Source organism: Halictus rubicundus, chromosome 13 (genome assembly GCF_050948215.1).
Source record: "Halictus rubicundus isolate RS-2024b chromosome 13, iyHalRubi1_principal, whole genome shotgun sequence".
Taxonomy (NCBI): Eukaryota; Metazoa; Arthropoda; class Insecta; order Hymenoptera; family Halictidae; genus Halictus; species Halictus rubicundus.
In genome coordinates this window covers 4666936-4685094 of record NC_135161.1, presented here as the reverse complement: position 1 = coordinate 4685094, position 18159 = coordinate 4666936, and the positions used below count along the sequence as shown (strand labels likewise).

General features: G+C 34.9%; 3 protein-coding genes and 1 long non-coding RNA gene across 7 annotated transcripts in view; 2 read left to right on the top strand and 2 right to left on the bottom strand.

The window, feature by feature from the left end:
• LOC143360130 (uncharacterized) overlaps positions 1 to 2472 on the top strand; it is a 131218-nt gene extending 128746 nt beyond the window's left edge. For all 3 annotated transcript variants that reach the window (XM_076798694.1, XM_076798693.1, XM_076798692.1), the window contains exons 4-8: positions 1252 to 1362; positions 1453 to 1549; positions 1748 to 1921; positions 1998 to 2127; positions 2196 to 2472. In XM_076798694.1, the coding sequence (XP_076654809.1) occupies positions 1252 to 1362; positions 1453 to 1549; positions 1748 to 1921; positions 1998 to 2127; positions 2196 to 2354 (671 nt within the window). In that variant the 3' untranslated portion in view covers positions 2355 to 2472. The remainder of the gene's footprint in view (positions 1 to 1251; positions 1363 to 1452; positions 1550 to 1747; positions 1922 to 1997; positions 2128 to 2195) is intronic.
• LOC143360137 (uncharacterized) lies at positions 2367 to 2884 on the bottom strand. Its single transcript, XR_013083215.1, has 2 exons — positions 2660 to 2884; positions 2367 to 2526 (listed from the first exon to the last, which is right to left on the bottom strand). It is a non-coding gene; the product is annotated as an uncharacterized LOC143360137 (long non-coding RNA).
• Positions 2885 to 5423: 2539 nt separating this feature from the next.
• On the top strand, positions 5424 to 13331 carry Regnase-1 (zinc finger CCCH-type containing protein regnase 1). Of its 2 annotated transcripts, none has more exons than XM_076799218.1 (8): positions 5424 to 5900; positions 8195 to 8320; positions 8436 to 8544; positions 10773 to 11247; positions 11363 to 11648; positions 11757 to 12274; positions 12361 to 12708; positions 12996 to 13331. In XM_076799218.1, the coding sequence occupies exons 1-8, from the start codon at positions 5793 to 5795 to the stop codon at positions 13045 to 13047; spliced, it is 2022 nt and encodes a 673-aa protein (XP_076655333.1). In that variant the 5' UTR covers positions 5424 to 5792; the 3' UTR covers positions 13048 to 13331. The 2 variants fall into 2 exon arrangements, with proteins under 2 accessions (XP_076655333.1, XP_076655332.1); XM_076799217.1 differs by having other exon boundaries at positions 8183 to 8320.
• LOC143360415 (fatty-acid amide hydrolase 2) lies at positions 12794 to 16482 on the bottom strand. The gene is made up of 9 exons (XM_076799219.1): positions 16326 to 16482; positions 15991 to 16199; positions 15679 to 15905; positions 15255 to 15584; positions 14856 to 15148; positions 14634 to 14729; positions 14375 to 14533; positions 14106 to 14288; positions 12794 to 13974 (listed from the first exon to the last, which is right to left on the bottom strand). Exons 1-9 carry the CDS (start codon positions 16347 to 16349, stop codon positions 13885 to 13887), a joined length of 1611 nt encoding a protein of 536 aa, XP_076655334.1. The 5' UTR covers positions 16350 to 16482; the 3' UTR covers positions 12794 to 13884.
• Between the last annotated feature and the right edge of the window lie 1677 nt (positions 16483 to 18159).

The window sequence follows — 18159 nt, the reverse complement described above, 5'->3', positions numbered from 1 at the left end:
AATAGTATAGATTCCATAAATCTATACATTCAAGTTTTGTGTATCCTATGGATGTTCTGGTGTGGGAATGTGTGCATGATATATAATGTATAGTGCTCTTGTCTTTTTAAAAATATTTCATTTGCTACAATGGCAACAACTTGAAGATCTACTATGAAGATTTTTTACATTGTTGAAGTTTCTTCAACTGAAAAGGCAGAAGTGAATACCTACTTTTTTTATATAAATATGTATGAATTAAAGATACAATATTATACTAAAAAGTGATCTATTACACTTTTGTATAATATTTTAGGCTTAGTCTCTTTAATCTATTTACATTTACTATTAAAATGAAACAAAAACAGGTATATAATTTGGTGGTTTCTGCAGCATTCAATTAATTCAGAGAAAGGATGTTGGTTTTACTATTTATAATGAAAATTGAAATTTATAAACGATCAGTACGGAAGATTTCTTAATCATCCTTGAAGATATAAGTCATCTTGGAAGGTTTAACCGGAGGATGTAGCAGAGACAATTAATTTCATTTTTTAAAATTTGTTTTTTATTTGGAAAAAAAATATTAATAATAATTTTCTACGTGGCTTTTTATTGGATAAATGTTAAAAAATTTAAGAATTTAAAAAAATTATTGAACTTTATGACTAGTTTGCAAAGTAAAATCGATGTAAATAGAAAAAGTACTTAATATAGTTTGTATAAAGAAAATGTTGGTATAAGTTGATATTCTTATTCAAGTATAATAATGTAAATTTAGAATTGAAGAGAACATTAACGTTTATTAATTTATACTTGTATACGTTTATTGATTAATATATTGATTCTGGCACTGAAGAAAGTTGTAAGCTATTGGACATCTATCTACAGATATTGTATTAATTTTGAGAAATAGTTTTGAAAACAATTAAACAAAAAATATAATTTATAAACACTAACTTAATCAGTTCAGATGTTTTTATAACGTTCATGTAAGAATTACTTGAAATTAAATGTAAATTATAATGTAATTGTACTAATATATAATTTGTTCATTGTGATGAACATTAGCAAATAATGATTTACTTTCTCAATTTGCAATAATAAGATGGAACGTTTATACGGATGGCTTACAATTTTTCAAAGATGGTCAATTTCTCTGAATAGCAATTTTGATGTCTTCAAGGTCTGTCACAGCTGCCAGTATTGCTTAACTGCTTATTTCATATATATTGAAATTATTTTCTTCATCAAAAATTTATGTTACTATAGGAGAAGGATCGAAACCAATATTTGAGAGGAAAGAAATCAAAGGAGTAATCACCGAAACAGAAGAGGTTGAAGAACATCGTACTGTTGTAACTATAAATAATGACACTTTAGGTATTGAAGAATTAAAAATTACATGTTTTATATTTCATTTGTATTGGATTGTGATTTCCATATTACAAGTGTATAATTTTTAATTTTTAGATGGCAAGTCGAAAACATTTAAAAGGCGCTCAGTGTCTTTGAGTCCAATCAGAAACCGAAGTCGTAATCCTCGACGTTCATTGTCTCGTCGTTCCAGGTTTGTGCCTGTATTGGCAATGTTTCCTTATGAGAAAGCAAAGTTGTTACGATTATTGTCGACTAACTGTTACTAGACATTTTATTTAGTTATAAGATAAGATATGGTTTGACAATTTTAATATTGATATGATATGCAATCAATTTTTGAACGAATGAATGAATTGAGTTCCACTGAATTATTATTTTATTTGTTTAGGGAAAGGTATCGTAGCAGGAACAGAAGTAAGGAGTATGAAGATAGTTCCATAGGGAAGGAGAGACGACGTACTGAGTCATACATTGCTGAGGAAGAGCGACACAGAAGAAGTCGTGACCATTCACGTTCGAGGGAAAGGGAAGAACGAAAATGGGATAGAGATTCCCATCACAGGTGTGTCATGGAATATTTTCTGTGTGATGCATTTGTGAATTAAATTTAATAAATAAATACTGTTTTGGCATGAGAGGTCTTATCAAGAATATCGAGAGAGGTCTAGAGAACGCTCTCGAAATAATAGGGGCGGAAATAGATCCAGGGTACAAAGAGTTCTTCCGCCACATCATATAGGACAAATTCCTGTTCCTATTTATTATAATGTACGTATATTAGTGATGACGAACAGTTTCCAGTTTATTAGACAGAATACTAATTTATTATATTTCAGCACTTCCCGCCCAGACCAATAATGATGGGACCTTTAATGCCAATGCGCGGGCAAGTTCTGCTAGGAAATAGACACCCTTCTATGATGGGACCTCCATGGCCATTCTCGCCAAGTTTACGTCCCTCCAATCATATTAAGTACAGGTCCAAGAAGTTTTAATAATCCATTACAAGGATTTCTAAACATTTTGCATTGTACACAGGATTTGGACCAGTTTTAGTTTATATTTGCATTGTTTAAATTTGTAATGTTTTAAAATAAAACGAATTTATACCGATTTTATTCTTGCAACTACAAATCTTTAAACCTGTAGTTACTTTAAAATTGCTTACTAAAAAGTGCAAACCCTTGGCCGCTCCCTTTCCCCTTTTTTTCTGAGTACTCTTCCCTACCTACCGTATTAATAGTATTCGATCATTTTTTATGTGAAGTATATATGCGACATTCAATTTTTATCATGTTACCTGTATCAAATATTAATCCCTATTTTTCTATTTTACATGTATATAGACTAGTAAACGGCATCATACTCTTATTGGGTCGAATGTCGCCTCTATGGCGGCAAAAATATTTTCGTTACGTATGTCAGTATTAATACATAAATGTATTTTCTGTACAACTGTTCATGAATTTTAAATTGTAGTAATACTAACAAACATTTGCAAGTCAGCACACACCACAAATTATATTAACCGTTATTGTTTCACTTCCCAGTATTCAGTGTCAGTATACTGAACACTATATATATGCAGCGCAGTCAAAAACAAAAAATAAACCATATTATCATTCTCTAAAATAATCAAATAATTTCATTCAACACAATATCTTTTACTTAATATTTTTACTCAACTTTTTAGCACACAATCTCGTTTTATACAAAAAATATATTCGACACAGCAAGAAATACACTTGAAATAATACTCGACCGCAAAGAGTTGATTTATAATTTATTAAAATTATTAAGGGATTCAATGTATTTAATTTCTGTTGTTTATAATTCATGTAGATACATTTTATTTTTCATACGGATCCAGTAAAATATAAAAATGCAGAGATTAATGTTTGATACAAGCAACATGATCAAAATTTAATGTCACGTACATATTTTACATTAAAAATGATTGGATACTATTAATACTTTCGTTCAATAAATTAAATAATGACACCAAACTTTTTAAATATCATGTTATATTTATTCTGTGACGGCGGCTACCTCCTACGATCGCCAGCAGATGGGCAAATAGTCAAACATCATTCCCGCTACTACCTTATCAGTCACCGATTCTTATATATATCATTCTCAACCGTATTCTCACATCCCAGCGTCTGAGGCAGGGCTCGCTAGATAGCCTCACCCGATGAGTCTACCAGCGGGGGCCCTAGGACGAATCACGCATTACTCCTTTTCGATCCAAATACAGTCTTAGTCAAAAGATTGTATGATGCAAAATGTTTAGAAATCCTTGTAATGAATTTCTTGTGTCCCTCTATTTAATGAGGGACGTGTAACCACCGGCGAGAGGCCCCGCACGCACCCCATCATGGTGGGCGGGACTGTTCCGGCCTTCCACGCGCATTGGCTTCGAAGGGTGGTGTCATCATTATTGGTCTTATAGTGGCAAACGCTATAAATGGATCTATCTCTGACCCCCCCCCCCCCAACACAGTATTTACTTTTTTAAATTTCATTCACAAATGCATCACATAGAAAAAATATCATTCCATGACACATCTGTGATGAGAATCTTCATCCCATTTCCGTTTTTCCCTGTCCCTTGAATGCGAATTGTTATGTTTTATGTAGGTTCAATATATTTGTGTAACCTAAGATTGTTAATTTATTGCACGATGCGTAACATCTCCAGCGTTGGTCTCTGCTCTGCCCGATGCCCGATGGGGACGTCCGCTGACGTTGGGGTGACGGAAGACACCCCAAGTACCCCCATAAGTATACAGGCTACCCTAAAAGACAGGGAGAGGGGGTAGCCTTGCAATTTGAGGAATTCGTTCATTTTGTGATAATTGTCGTGTGCCGTTCGTTTTGTCGTGAGATTAAGTTTTTGCATGCATATTTTTCCATTATTAAATATCTGCATCTTTACATGAAAATTTGATCATTTTTCTTATTGTATTTATTTACCATAATTTTTATTGCATTCAAAATGTTGTTGCAATCTCGTCGGTGACTATATGCGTCGACAAAAATTGTTTTCCGAGAAACAAACCATCATGCCCCCATTACCGTCCGCCGGCACGATGGCAGCAATGCGCAGCAAGAAATGCGCGGGCAATTCAAATCATAATATTTTAGAACAGCACAAGTTTGCTCGAACGTAGCTTTTAAATTATGGAGTCTTCTTTTGGAATCATTAAATTCGAGTCCAGAATTGGAGAAATTAAAAATATTGAGAAGCGCGGCAATATTTAAAACGTAATATGGTAAAAAACGGTGTTAAATAAATACACAGAATTTGTAAAGTTATATTTGCTAGATAGAACTACTTAAAATCCTTGGTTCTCGCAACGTATTCCATCGAAACGCTATTCCTTCTTACAGTCTTCCCGCCACTTCGTTTCTTTGCATATCCTATGACGCTGCAAAAATATAGACACTATTTTATCTCTTGCCCGACATTACCGACGTAACACGAAACACGATTGCAGAGCTATCGGCAAAAATTGGAATTAAATTTGTCAGAGTCATGAAGCAGGGAGGATATCCTCTCTGCATGAAGTAAGAGCTCTTACTTCATGGTCAGAGTATATGATTTGATTGCGCGGGCAATTTGAATTCTAATAACGAAGTATACATAGTTAAAATTAACCCTACCATGTTTGTTTTGTTTACGAAACGTATCACTATGAAATAAAGATTGGTTAACGCATAATATTGATGTCAATTATTTACTAACAAGATAAAGACACGTGTAAAACAATCACGTCGGTATCAACAGTCGTTCACGAACAGCACTTTATTTGTCGCCAATTTCGACGAATTTGTCGACATTTCGTTTAAAGTATTCAAATGCAATATTTGAAAAGCGAAATGATGCATATCCACTCACTCCCCAATTTCAACTATCAGTATAATTGCGTGCAGTGTTTCCATAGTTTCGCCTGGTTTCGCCCGACTTCTGGCTAACTAAGTGGCTGTCGGTGCACGGTGCACGTGACGACATTGCTCGGAGAGCGTATTCGATGTTGGTGGGGGTAATGACGTCGCAGCTCTCATTCGCTCCATTCACTGGCCAGCCGCCGTCGCGAGTAGTCGTAACGAGTCTGTCCTGCTTTCCTCCGAGCATCGATACCGTTCCAGGATCTAACGGAATATCCCGGAAGTGCGCTTCAGACTCGCCTATCTCTCCGCGAAAACGGACACATTAAATCGGGTTACCGTCGATTCTTCCGGTTCGCTGTTCCGTTTCGGGCAATCGATATCGATCGAATGTGTGCTTTCCGATCGAAACCCTAGAATGTATTTGTGAAAGCTACTTGCTCTCAGTCTGTCTTTCTTTTTGTTGTTCTCCTCCTCGTCGTATTTCCATTCCGTGGCTGTGTGTGTTGCGTGTGTATGCGTGCGCGTGTGCACATGCATGTATGATTTGTGTACATAGTGGTGTTTGTTCGGATTCGAGAAGGTCTTTGGACGCGAAAGGATACGATCGATTGCGATTAGTGGAACGAGATATGACCGTCGCCGGAAAGGTGAGTTCTTTTTACCGATCCTTTCGACTTCTGCGCCTAAGCCCAATAAAATCAGGTTAAGCACGACTGCATTTATACATATTTTTTCGTCAAACAAACTATACTCCCAGTTTGCATAATAACTCGATAATTCTTCGGAACGTGTATACCTTCCACACTTTTCCTCTTGGTTTTTTCTATTGCTATATACTATGTATACTCTGTACTCTGTACTCTGTACTTTCGGAGTGGTAGAGTGAAATAGAACAATCGATTTTGTAGATCGACTAAATCGCATCGTACACTTGTCAGATATCAAAATATGATCGTAATTATATGCACATAGAAAACATTGTTAGAGGCTAATTAAATTTTGCGTGTGAAAGTTTCACGAAGATACTACATGTGTGTGTATCAACGAGTAATGGTTTAAAAAACAAATTATCGAGCCTATTAAAAATAAATGCATTTATGGTCTCAAAAATATATGGCTAAATATTAAGCAATGCAATGATCAATGACACGTTCTATTCGTTTTAATCGTAGTGAAATAACGGAGGACATATTGCTTTCGTATCAATATCACATCATTCGTGGAAAATCTTTTAAATCACAGTCTAATCAGACGTCACGTGTGCCTCTGATTTTCATTTCAAAGGGATGATTAGCAATGACGTTTTTGCGTAACAACTTTCACATTCTTTCGAGCGACACAAACTTCTTTTACGAATGCTTGGAAACATTTGATAGTTTCGGACCTAATTTCGATAATAAATCATTCACGTTTTTCGAGATAACAAAAGTTATTCACGTACAACCGGAAGTCATTGGACGCTTATTTAAAGGAAAAAAAATCTATTTTGTATGTCTGACAATTGCTATCGGAAAAAATTTGTCTAGGACAAAAGGGAATAGAAACAATCTCTAAATGGTGATGCCACTTTCTCTATTTTGTTTATAGGTATGGGCTTGTTAGTGTCGCTACACACCTGTTGCGTGTCAGGATCCTCTTCTCAGCCTCTGCTCGAAATGATTTAGAATTAAACTGACTTGAATAACAAACTATTCGAAATCACTTTCATCGAGAAATCTTCTCCAACCGCGTTATGATAGGCCCAATCATTTTTTCTTTTTTTAGTCGACCGCACCCCGTTGCCACAATGCGGCGCTAAACTACTTTAGCGAAATTTTTTAACCCTCTCCTCGGTCGGTATAACATTCTCCTAGTCCTCGAAATTTTTCTAGATATCGCAACTAGGATTAAAAAATACATTTATATAGGTCATCGAACATGCCGAATTTCAGCCATGTTCTCAAGAGAAACTCGAATAACTGTACAAAACTACGATTTATTTGCCCAGACGGAACTGAATAACACAGCCAGCGTAACATAAAGTTTAAACAATTTAATTTCTGCGACGGAGAAAGTTGATAACAAACTTTCTTCAAGAAATTTGTCACTTCCGGCTGAGAATCGCTGTTCTTAAAACTTTCTCCATTAAAGCCGACCGTTCTCGTCTGACAATGAGAAGTATGTCGTTTACACGTTAAACGAACCCTCCTCGTATCGTCATTTATTTCGAATAAATAGTTCAATTCTTCTAATGTTCTTGAATGAATTGTCCTCTAAACTTTCTTTTCGCATATATTTGCCCGTATGTATATGTATACCTGTAGATTATGTGATGTACATTAAAACGGGAGAGTTAAAAATTACGATTATTTCTCTTGTCAATAGATTTCAACGGTATGTCTACTTCAAGATTACTTCCTCCGCTTTTCATGTAACAACGTGACGATAAAGAACATTTAGACATAGTAGGATATAGATTTCTAATCTCAATGTACTTAGCCATATTGTGCAAAGTCCGTATAATTGAATTCCGTAGAACGTTCTTAAACATTTCGTGTCTTGTATAAGAATCTCCAAGCTTATTTTTCAAAGAAACAATAGAGTCGTTATAATATTGTTATGTGTAATATGTATACAAGTGGTTTATACCTGTATTGACAAACGAATATGAAAGGTGTTGCGGTAATCGATGTCGGTAAAGTAGCACGATCTATCGTATCCAATTTCTAGTGCGCATGCGTCCGCAAGTAGAGCCCTCAGGACTTAGGACCCATTTGAATACGGAATTCTAAGGCTACATTCATGGTGTACCTAGGATCTATTGCTAGGACCTACGGTGGCGTACGCACTGGAAATTGGTTACCGAAAAATGCATGATCTTGATGTAGAATCTTTTATAGGAATACTATTCTAGAATTCGGATTTATAGAAATCCAAATAAATATTTCAGCTTGATTTGCAGAGATTCGTGGACTGTACCGTTTTGGAAACTGAAAGCATCGCAGACGCGGAAGATTCTTCTTATGATAGCGATTACGACGTCGAAGATTTGATTCCGGCCGCTAAGGCACATTCGCAAGTAGATCAGGTACTTAATTATTAATTACCAAGAATATTACGAAAGGAACAGTTAGACCTACAAAACGGCATCGTTAGTTCATTAAAATTTAGGTAAATTATTAATTTTTAATTTTCTATTATAGGTGTCCGCTTCAGGCCATGCAGGCGTGTCAAGGACATCTTCGGATACTCTAGCCGCAGAATTTGCAGAATATGTGACAACACAAGAAAGTCCACCTATTCAAAGTCCAGGTAATAACTGCTCACCTGTTGCGTGCGCTCTATATATAACATCGTTTGGCTTGGCGCTACATGCGAACCGTGTGACTCGTGCGGACTAGTGATAGGCACTATCGACTAAAAACTATAGACTAAATCGATAGTAGCTGTAACTATTTTTTTAACTGAACTATCCACTGAATTTTGGAGTAGTGGGGGTTACTATATTCAGTCGAGTATTCGACTGAATTCTGCCGTGGTGGGGGTTACTATTTTCAGTCAACTGCTTTACCGAACCAAAGATTTCCTCTCTGACTGCATTATCGACTGATTTATGCACTGGTAGAGCGGACGGAGATTAAATTTTAATGTAGATGTTAATAATATGAAATCTGCATTTATTTTCTCACAACTAATTATTAAAAAAAAAAGAAGTAAGGACAATATAGATATTATACAACATAGTGTATACAATACAACATAGATATTATACAGGGTGTCTCACCTAACTCGACCATCTAAATTATCTCGCTTGTTTTTTATGATAGAAGAAAATTTCTGAGTAAAACGTTAGTTAGTTCAGAGAGTAATAAAAATATATCGTTCCATTAAAAAAAAACTCCAATGACCTTGAAATCTCAAAAAATATAACCTTGGACAAATTTTTTTGCCTATCATAACATTTGTCCCTCTGAAACAACTAATGTTTTCCTCTGAAATTTTCTTCTATCATAAAAAACAAGCGAGATATTTTAGATGGTCGAGTTAAGTGAGGCACCCTGTACAATATAATACAATAAATACAGAATACTATTAAATGCAATAAATATTTATTCCTAATTATTAGTTACAAAATAAAATAGTTTTTGTTAATCTAATTCTTATCCTATTATGGTTTGCTTTTTCATTAGCTATATGATACAAACGTATGCTACAATAATTATAACTTACTATCTTAATTAAATGTATGATATGGTTGCTAAAAAAGTTGCTGAATATGCCGCTGACACGTATTATTAAAACATATCCTACAAATTTCTGCCCGTCCCATTCAATTTTTTATGAATTCACATCTCGTCAATCATTAGTACACAAACACAAACTCTCCCTTTATTTTCACACTCTTCCACCTTTATTTTTAGGGTATTTATGGATTCGGTGTGAAATCCAGGTCGACATGCAATTGATGCATACCACTTGTGTATTTTTCTAGGGTGCTGCAAAATACTATTAAATGTACTCCTTACATAATCATATGCTTTTGGGAAATAGAAATTTAAAGTGAGAGTGAATGTTTCAAATTTTGAGGGATAAGTACTGCATTTATTTTGTAGTAATTGCTTAAAGTGGTCTTTAGTGTAAGCAGGTAATTTCTCCTGTAGTGTGTTGAAAAAAGAAAACAAAGCAAAACATAGTAGTTATTGTATACAACATTCATGTGTACATCTAATTAGTGCAAGCAGAAAACAGGACACCTTAAATAAGTAAATGAAAACAAAAATAGTTTTCATATGAGAATTAAGAATATCACCAATGTAAGCTATTCTCTTTTTTTTCAAAGGTATCTCGTGAAGCGATACATTGTCTTCATCAGAAGTAGCAATAAATTCTAAACCATCATCTTCACAGGAAAATTCATTATTTATGCTGAAAACAAATTATATGGAAATTATACACATTTAAACTATTGCAGACTAAATTCAAGTATAAAGAGATTTATGCCTTGCATTTTTATTTTCTGTTTTAATACATGGGACGTTTACTATATTCATTGCGTGCATAGATGGTACAAAGTAATCGGGTACTTCTGATACACAAGGTATTGTACCATATAAGAACAAACTCTTGAATAAACAGTGGACTCAAAATTTTCACGATTAGATAGTTGCTTTTATCCATTTTTCTCTTAATTTGGATCTTTTGGAAATCTATAAATAAATTTTTAAACAACTACTACAAAGAAGTCTGAGATAGACATTGCATTGTACTGGTTATGCGATATTAAGTATAATAATACTTAGTAGCGAAAAGGTATATTTGTATCACGGTTTCGTCGTTCCTTACAATTCTTTATGCAACAAGTTTGTACCATTTTTCCAAATTTTTACGAAATAACGCACAAATATATTTGTATGCCTCTATATATTGTTCGCAGGTTCGCACGTAGTAGTGTTGTGTCGTTTGTAACGGGCTCTGTGTCCGTTCCGAGTTCCCGGGCTCCACACAAGTACACTCGATTAACGTTATTCTTTTCTCTTTAGGGTACGCGGCTAGAGTAGAGTTTGCACTGAAACTTGGATACACGGAACGTCTGGTGCAAATAGCATTGGAGAAATTAGGTCCAAACCCGGAACAGAACGAGTTGCTAGCTGAATTGATAAAACTCGGTGCGAGCAGTTTACCAAAATTCGAGAACACGCTGGATGAATCCGACACGATGGATACTACGGAATCGGATTTTACAAGCTACGAAGCCGTCGCCAGGTGTTCGACCGGACTCAGGCAGGTCGTGATCGATGGAAGTAACGTAGCGATGAGTCACGGAAACAAAGAAGTATTTTCATGTAGAGGAATTAAGATTTGCGTGGACTGGTTTAAGGCGAGAGGACACAGAGAGATTACGGTATTTGTACCGAAATGGAGAAAAGAGGCCTCGAAAATTGATAATCCTATCATCGATCAGGAAATCCTCGGGGAGCTCGAGCGAGATCGTTTGCTAGTTTTCACGCCTTCTAGGTTGGTATATGTATATATATCAAATTTCTGAGGCCTAAAAATTATTTAGGAGGTATAATGCCTCCTAATAAAAGGAAAACGTTCCTGGTGGAAACCTCTTAACTTTTGATTTCAGATTAGTTGCCGGTAAGAGAATGGTTTGTTACGATGACCGTTATATTTTGAAGCTAGCAGCAGAGACAGATGGGATTGTCGTGAGCAATGATAATTACCGAGATTTGGCACAGGAGAGTCCTGAATTTCAAAAGGTTGTCAAAGAAAAGATCTTGATGTACACATTTGTGAACGATCGCTTCATGCCACCAGACGATCCATTAGGTAGAAACGGACCCACATTGGAGAACTTTTTGAGAACTTTACCAAAAAAGCTGGATCCAGCTCCACCTTGTCCCTATGCAAAAGTATGATCGAAATATTAATGTGTTCAGCTTGAATCTTTTATGGAGAAATTATGTACTAATTGTAAGTAGGAATAACGTTAAACGGTTAAAACGAAATGTTTGTTACAGAAATGCACGTACGGAAATAAATGCAAATTTCAACATCCGGAAAGAGGTCCTCAACCACAGAAATCTGTCACAGAAAAATTAGTAGAACATGTACAGAAACAACTTCAGGCAAGGAATTCTAATTCAAACCTTTCTTCGCCAAGCAGCGCATCCCAGAGAACACACCAACCACTTTGCAAAAGCAGATCGACAGTGACTAGTACGGCTCAAGCGGTTGCACCGGTTACCAAAAGTAAATCTGCAGAAAATGTTGCAGGAAAATCGCTGGTTGCTAATTTGGAAGTTTTGAACACAAACCTGGAACTTTTAAACGAAAGCCTGAGTAAATTGAACACGGAATGGGACAATTGGTACGAACGACGGCTTGAAAAAGCTAGGCTCTGTCAACGGAGACAATATCAACAAGCATCGCAGACGGGTACACCGTTTCGAGAAACAACAGCTGCTTCTTCTAGACCGCAACACAGACCCTTAACTAGACATTACAGTAACGAATTACCTTACAGAGTCGGTGCAAAGTGAGTTTTCGAATTTCTTCCTTTGCCTCGTTACTACACAGAAAAGAAAATTCAATTTTTCTTATAATTTCTTCTTGTCGCAACAGTTGTGATCCCTTAGATGCGAGGCATTGTCATCCACAGTTAACACGTATTGCCTCTGCACCAGATTCCTATCAAGCTCCGCCATTAACCAATTCCAACATAGGATCAAAGACACTATGGACGACTATGGATGACTCTCCTGTAGCGAACATTTGGACGCGCCTGTGCCTACAATGGTTCGGCGAAGAGCCGACGAGGATGTTGATGGATGAAAAAACCGAAATACTAAATTCTCTGCGAGAATCGTTCCACGAAGAAGATGTGAAAATAGCTCTAGACTTGCATCCGTTTGAAACAGACCCTTATGAGATCTATTCCTTTCTGTCGAAATCATATAAGGCTCGCAAACGGTAAGACTCGCAATATTCATTTACTTATTTGGTTTGTATGATTGCATGAATACATCGGAACAAGTAAAAATTCCATACCAAGAAATGAAGTAAACATACCACAGAAAAGATTTTTTATTACATATTCAAACAAGTTTATTATAAAAATAAATTAAGATTTCTCATACAGCCTTTAACAGAAGTGTTCGAACGATAGAATTGATGATTCGAGTAGATACGTGCAAACTAATGTACAAATTGGAGTTTTTATTATATTAGAAATTTCTTCAAATTTTTTTAAATTCTAGAGAGGAGATGGGTACCTGCGTTTCTTCGAAAAAATCGTCGAAGAAGAACTAACTTTCAACAATTCTAGCATTAGATATTCTTATTTAAACAAAATTTGCCTTCAGATGATTTACGACGGAACGGCAAATAAATCTGAATGAAATTAATTAATCTCTCTAGGAGAGATGCAATGCAAAAGATCTAATTTTTTCAAAACAGACGATAAGAAAGTGTAATCGAAAATAACAAATTCAGCTCTTCTTTTCCCCTGCGAATTTACTATTAACTGTTTATGTTTCAATATAAGGATAAGGTGTATTTATTTTTAATAAACTGCCTATGTTTTCTATTATAAATTTACTATTCGAGAGCACTTCATTTACGACACCTCTCTATTAGCAACTCAAAAAATAAAACTGTTAAAAATGCATTTACACGATAACAATTCGAGACATTGTTATTATAGAAAAATTAATTAAAAAATTTAAAAACATTTCCGCGTTATCGATCATACTAAAATGATAGTTACTATAGTACTGTTATGTTATGTTATGTTATGTTATGTTATGTTATGTTACGTTACGTTATGTTGTTATATTATATTATATTATGTTACGTTATTTTATGAACAGATTGTGGATCTTATGCACATATGACGCAAGGCTAGCTGAATTAAAGAATATTGATGTTTTACTATCAATTTTAATTTTTTGACAATTTTATCATTATAAAATTGTTAAAAGAGAAAAGATATTCCTATTTCAGACTGCTGTTTCTTGTAATTGATGCAGCACGTTTTTATTTTGCATAACAATCCACAGTCTAATCATTGATAATACATACCTCCACCTACTATCATTATGTGTACTTAACACAGTAGAGTAAAGTGTAAAGTTTATACTTTCTGGTCTAAGCGGGCTGTACCCAACCACCAAATGTCTTCTCCAATTCTTGCGCCACAGCCAAACATAAGTGATCGTTATATGGAGCTGCTACAACCTGTAATGCAGTAATTAATTTTAATGATTTAATATTTACAACTACCATAGTAATATTATTATTTTGTTTTTACTATCTACTTCTTTTACTTCTAGTGTTTTCTATCTAATTCAAGAAGGTAAATGTCTTACTTGTAGTCCAAGAGGTAATCCACTTTTGTCTAATCCAAGTGGCACTTGACAGGTAGGCAGCCTAAGAACGTTGAAAAGACACCAATAACCGAAATTGAAAGGTCTCAAGAAAGCTGTATAATGATAGCTGGCTGGAGACGGTGAAGATGGGTAAAGCAAAACTCCGTCATCTCCCAATTTATCCTTAAAATAAGAATATTGATTGAAATTAGATAAAACGTGTAAAGCATGTGAAAATAAATAAACTCATTTCAACTGTGAATACTTGCCAATAAATATTTTTTCATGTTTGCAGTTACATTTTTCGCCCATTCAGGATTATCTTTGGGTAAGAAATCTTCATCGATTAACTTCATAATTGCGCCAAATGTTAATTCAGACTTTCCCGTTAGTAATTTCGAGACTTCTGAAACGGCACGTGCGCGGTACTAAAAATAAGAAAGCATTTTTACATATGATCAAGCGTATGTGTATGCCTGTTGTTTGCAATAACTTATATTCTTATTTATTTTCATTTCAGTAACTTACCTTTCCATTCGTTATACTCAATTTAAAATCTAGATTTTCTTGAGACATCCAAAACCTCCACAAACGATAACTGTATTCAGAACCGGGTATTTTGATCTGTAATTGATTAAGAAGCACATAAATACGATATCGAAAAGATTGAAATTCTCAAGATAGTATTCATTTGAATACCAACCCTACAGAGATTGCATATAATTATGTACTATTTAATACGACATTTACTTTTGTTGCGGAGCCGGTGACTTCTTTAAAGTGATATACAGCTTTCAAAAGAGCTGTCTTCATTTCGGAGTTTATTTTACTTGCTCTCAAATCGCCTGAACTTTCTTGATAAAAAATTTTCAGCTTTTTTATATCTACCGGTGCATCAAGCTGCAAAAGAGATACTTTCTCTCCGATTAAAACCTTTAAGAAAGGTGCTAAATCTTCAGCCTTCTTACAGATAGGGCCTGCTTCTGCCATTGAATTAGAATAATCCACTTTTCGAAGTCCAACACCTTTTAACGGTGTTAAGCCTAGAAAAAATCGTATAAGTACTCTTTATTACACTAAAATAATCAAATTAACAAGATCAACTCAATGATTATGATTTATAAAGAATAGCTTAGAAAATTGTAAAACCTTCGGTCGGTTTGTGTCCATAAACTCCATTGAAGAATGCTGGCATTCTAGTGGAGCCACCAATATCGCTACCGATAGATATTGCAGTACCACAAGCAGCAGTTATTGCTCCTTCTCCGCCACTGCTTCCTCCAACATTCCTAGTAGTATTATAGGGATTACAAGTTTGTCCATACACATTGTTTCTCGATTCTGTCCATAAATTCAGCTCAGGAATATTTGTTTTTGCTATCAAAATTCCACCTGCTTGTTTTACTAAATGAACTACTGTTGCATCTTCGGGAGAACGATAATCGCGTCTGTTTGTTAAACCCATTGTGTGAAGCATTCCTGTGAAATTATTATAATTATATGAAGAACAGTTATGCTAATGAAGAAAAAAGTACAATTTAATAGTATTGAATATGTAACAGTACAAAGTTACCTTTAGCTTCGTTGCTTTCTTTAGTTGTAAAAGGAACACCTAAGAAAGGCTTGTCCTTTTTTATTTCGTCAACATTCTGTTGCTTCTCCAAAAGTTTGTCTACTTCTTTAGCTTCTTCCAAAGCTTCGGAATATCTGTCTTCCACAACGGCATTTATCAATCCATTGACTTCTTTTGCCCTTTCTATAAATGCAGATACAACTTCCAGAGATGATACCTTCTTTGTTCTATAGTAACATTATGTATAATGTATTTCGATAAACTTTCTTGTGTACTTATTAGATATGTGGAAAATTTGGCTCTGTTATGTACCTGATTTTATGAGCTAATTCCGATGCACTCAGCAGCAATAAATCATTGTTTACCGGTGGTACTTTCTGCGCTTTACTATCATAGTAAAACCCAAAAAGTATATCCACTATAAAGTCGAATATCATATGTACCTGAACGAGCAGCCATTTCAAACAGTCCAGCGATACCTTTCTCGATGTTGCTAACACATCTTTACACATATCATCCTCCTGCAGGTTAAGTCTTATTGTCAGTTAAATGATTTTGTTAACGAGTAGGTGAAAGGTAAATTAACCAAAAATTTTATTGTAAAAGTTCACTATCCCTGTACATATGCAAACAATAAAAAAAATTACCTTATGTTTAACCGAAGTGCACATATTAATAAGTTTTTTTTAAATATTTCCAAAGATTAACTCAGCAAATTTCATGTAAATGTCATGTTTGGACAGAATGCGACAAGTTCCTCCATATTGTTCCATATATAGGTCAATATCCAGTCCATAGTCCAATGTCCAATCACAATTCAACCACAGCGTAGTCTTATGGATAGACGCGAAAGTCTGCCAATATCTACATTCTATTCATGCCTTCAACCACAGACGAGGTATAAGGATAGACCTATCATCAGAGAGGAATGAGAGTGCTCACGCCCGGGGTTTCGGCGTTCCCACTTTCGTAACATCGCCGCTTTAGCATGGCACAGAACCGGTCAGTCTTTCCTGGAACAGAACCGGTCAGTCTTTTAGCATGGCACAGAACCGGTCAGTCTTTTAGCATAAAACTGAACGCACATTATTTTTTTAACCAGGATTAGAACGTACAGCTTAATTGTTGTATATGAAATATGTAACTAACATGTAAATCTTGTGTACAAAATCTCTAATTAATATAAATTAAGAATAATATTAATTGTAATGATACGTATTTTATTTTTTTCCAATTTTGTAGTTGCAAACTCTAGTAGTAAAAAATGGAAAATACGGAAAAATTCGAACAAATACAGATCTCATATCGAAGTTTAAAAGCGACCAACCTGAATATTAATCTAATAATGAGCTATTGTCATCAACACTATCTTAAATTTTTTCATATATTTAGCTACTGTTATTATTAATTAAAAAAAATGTTCTTTTATGAATAAATATTTTTTCCACCTCAGCACCATAAGATTTTTACTAGATGACTTTAAAAACACATTAGAACTATTTTTAAATAATTTTACTCGAAAACATTCTAGTTTACTCTTTATTTCACCGTTCTACTAATTTTTTATGGGCTGCATTGCAGCTCTGTTTAACACCCCTTTACAACCCAATACCATGGTACCATCCATCTTCAAGGAAGAACAATTTTTTGCGACGATTGAAAAAACGAAAGTGTTTCCTTCGTTTCAGTCCTTTAGTGCGTTGGTGACATAGCGCCCAGCACACCTACCTGTGTTCTGTGTAACATCTGGAGTTTTATGGTACGCTAACAATTGTTATTGACTCGCAAGCCAGACCGTACAAGCGAATGCATCCACAACTTCCAGAGACCTGCCTCCAAAACTAATTAAAGGAAGGCTAGACATGCAGTGTGTACTAAACTCCTCAAAAGAGGCCGATTCCAGTCGCTCGTGTTACAAACCTCATTCGATACTTCATCGAAAGGGTGATCTTACATATTTCTGTAACAGTTCCAAGTGCATGCACTTTGTTCATGATACACTCTTTGTAATTATTAAATTCAATTAAATATTAAGTAAATCTTTCACGGTGCTAACGGCCCTCGCAGAGATGGGCATTATTTGGGATAAAAAATTATTTAAATGAAAATTTGAATAAAAGATACTCTATCTTTATTTGTTATTTGAAGGTTCGAATAAAAAAAAGCATCTTTATTGGACGAGTATCGGATAAATAATTTTATTCGTCGAGAATTTATCCGACGAATAAAGATAATGTTTTCTATTCGAAGCGGATTTATTCGAACTTCGAATAATTTTTTCATCTTTTATCTGTATCTTTTATTCGAAGGCTTCGAATAAATCTTCGAATAACTTTTTCCGAGCGCCGAGCTTCAAAGACCCAGCAATGACGGACGACATACAATGTAAGCGAATGGAGAATCGCGCACGTATGAAAGTTTAAACTTTTAGATTTTTCAATATATCCTCATGAAATTGTGACGAGCGAATGGAGGTGATTT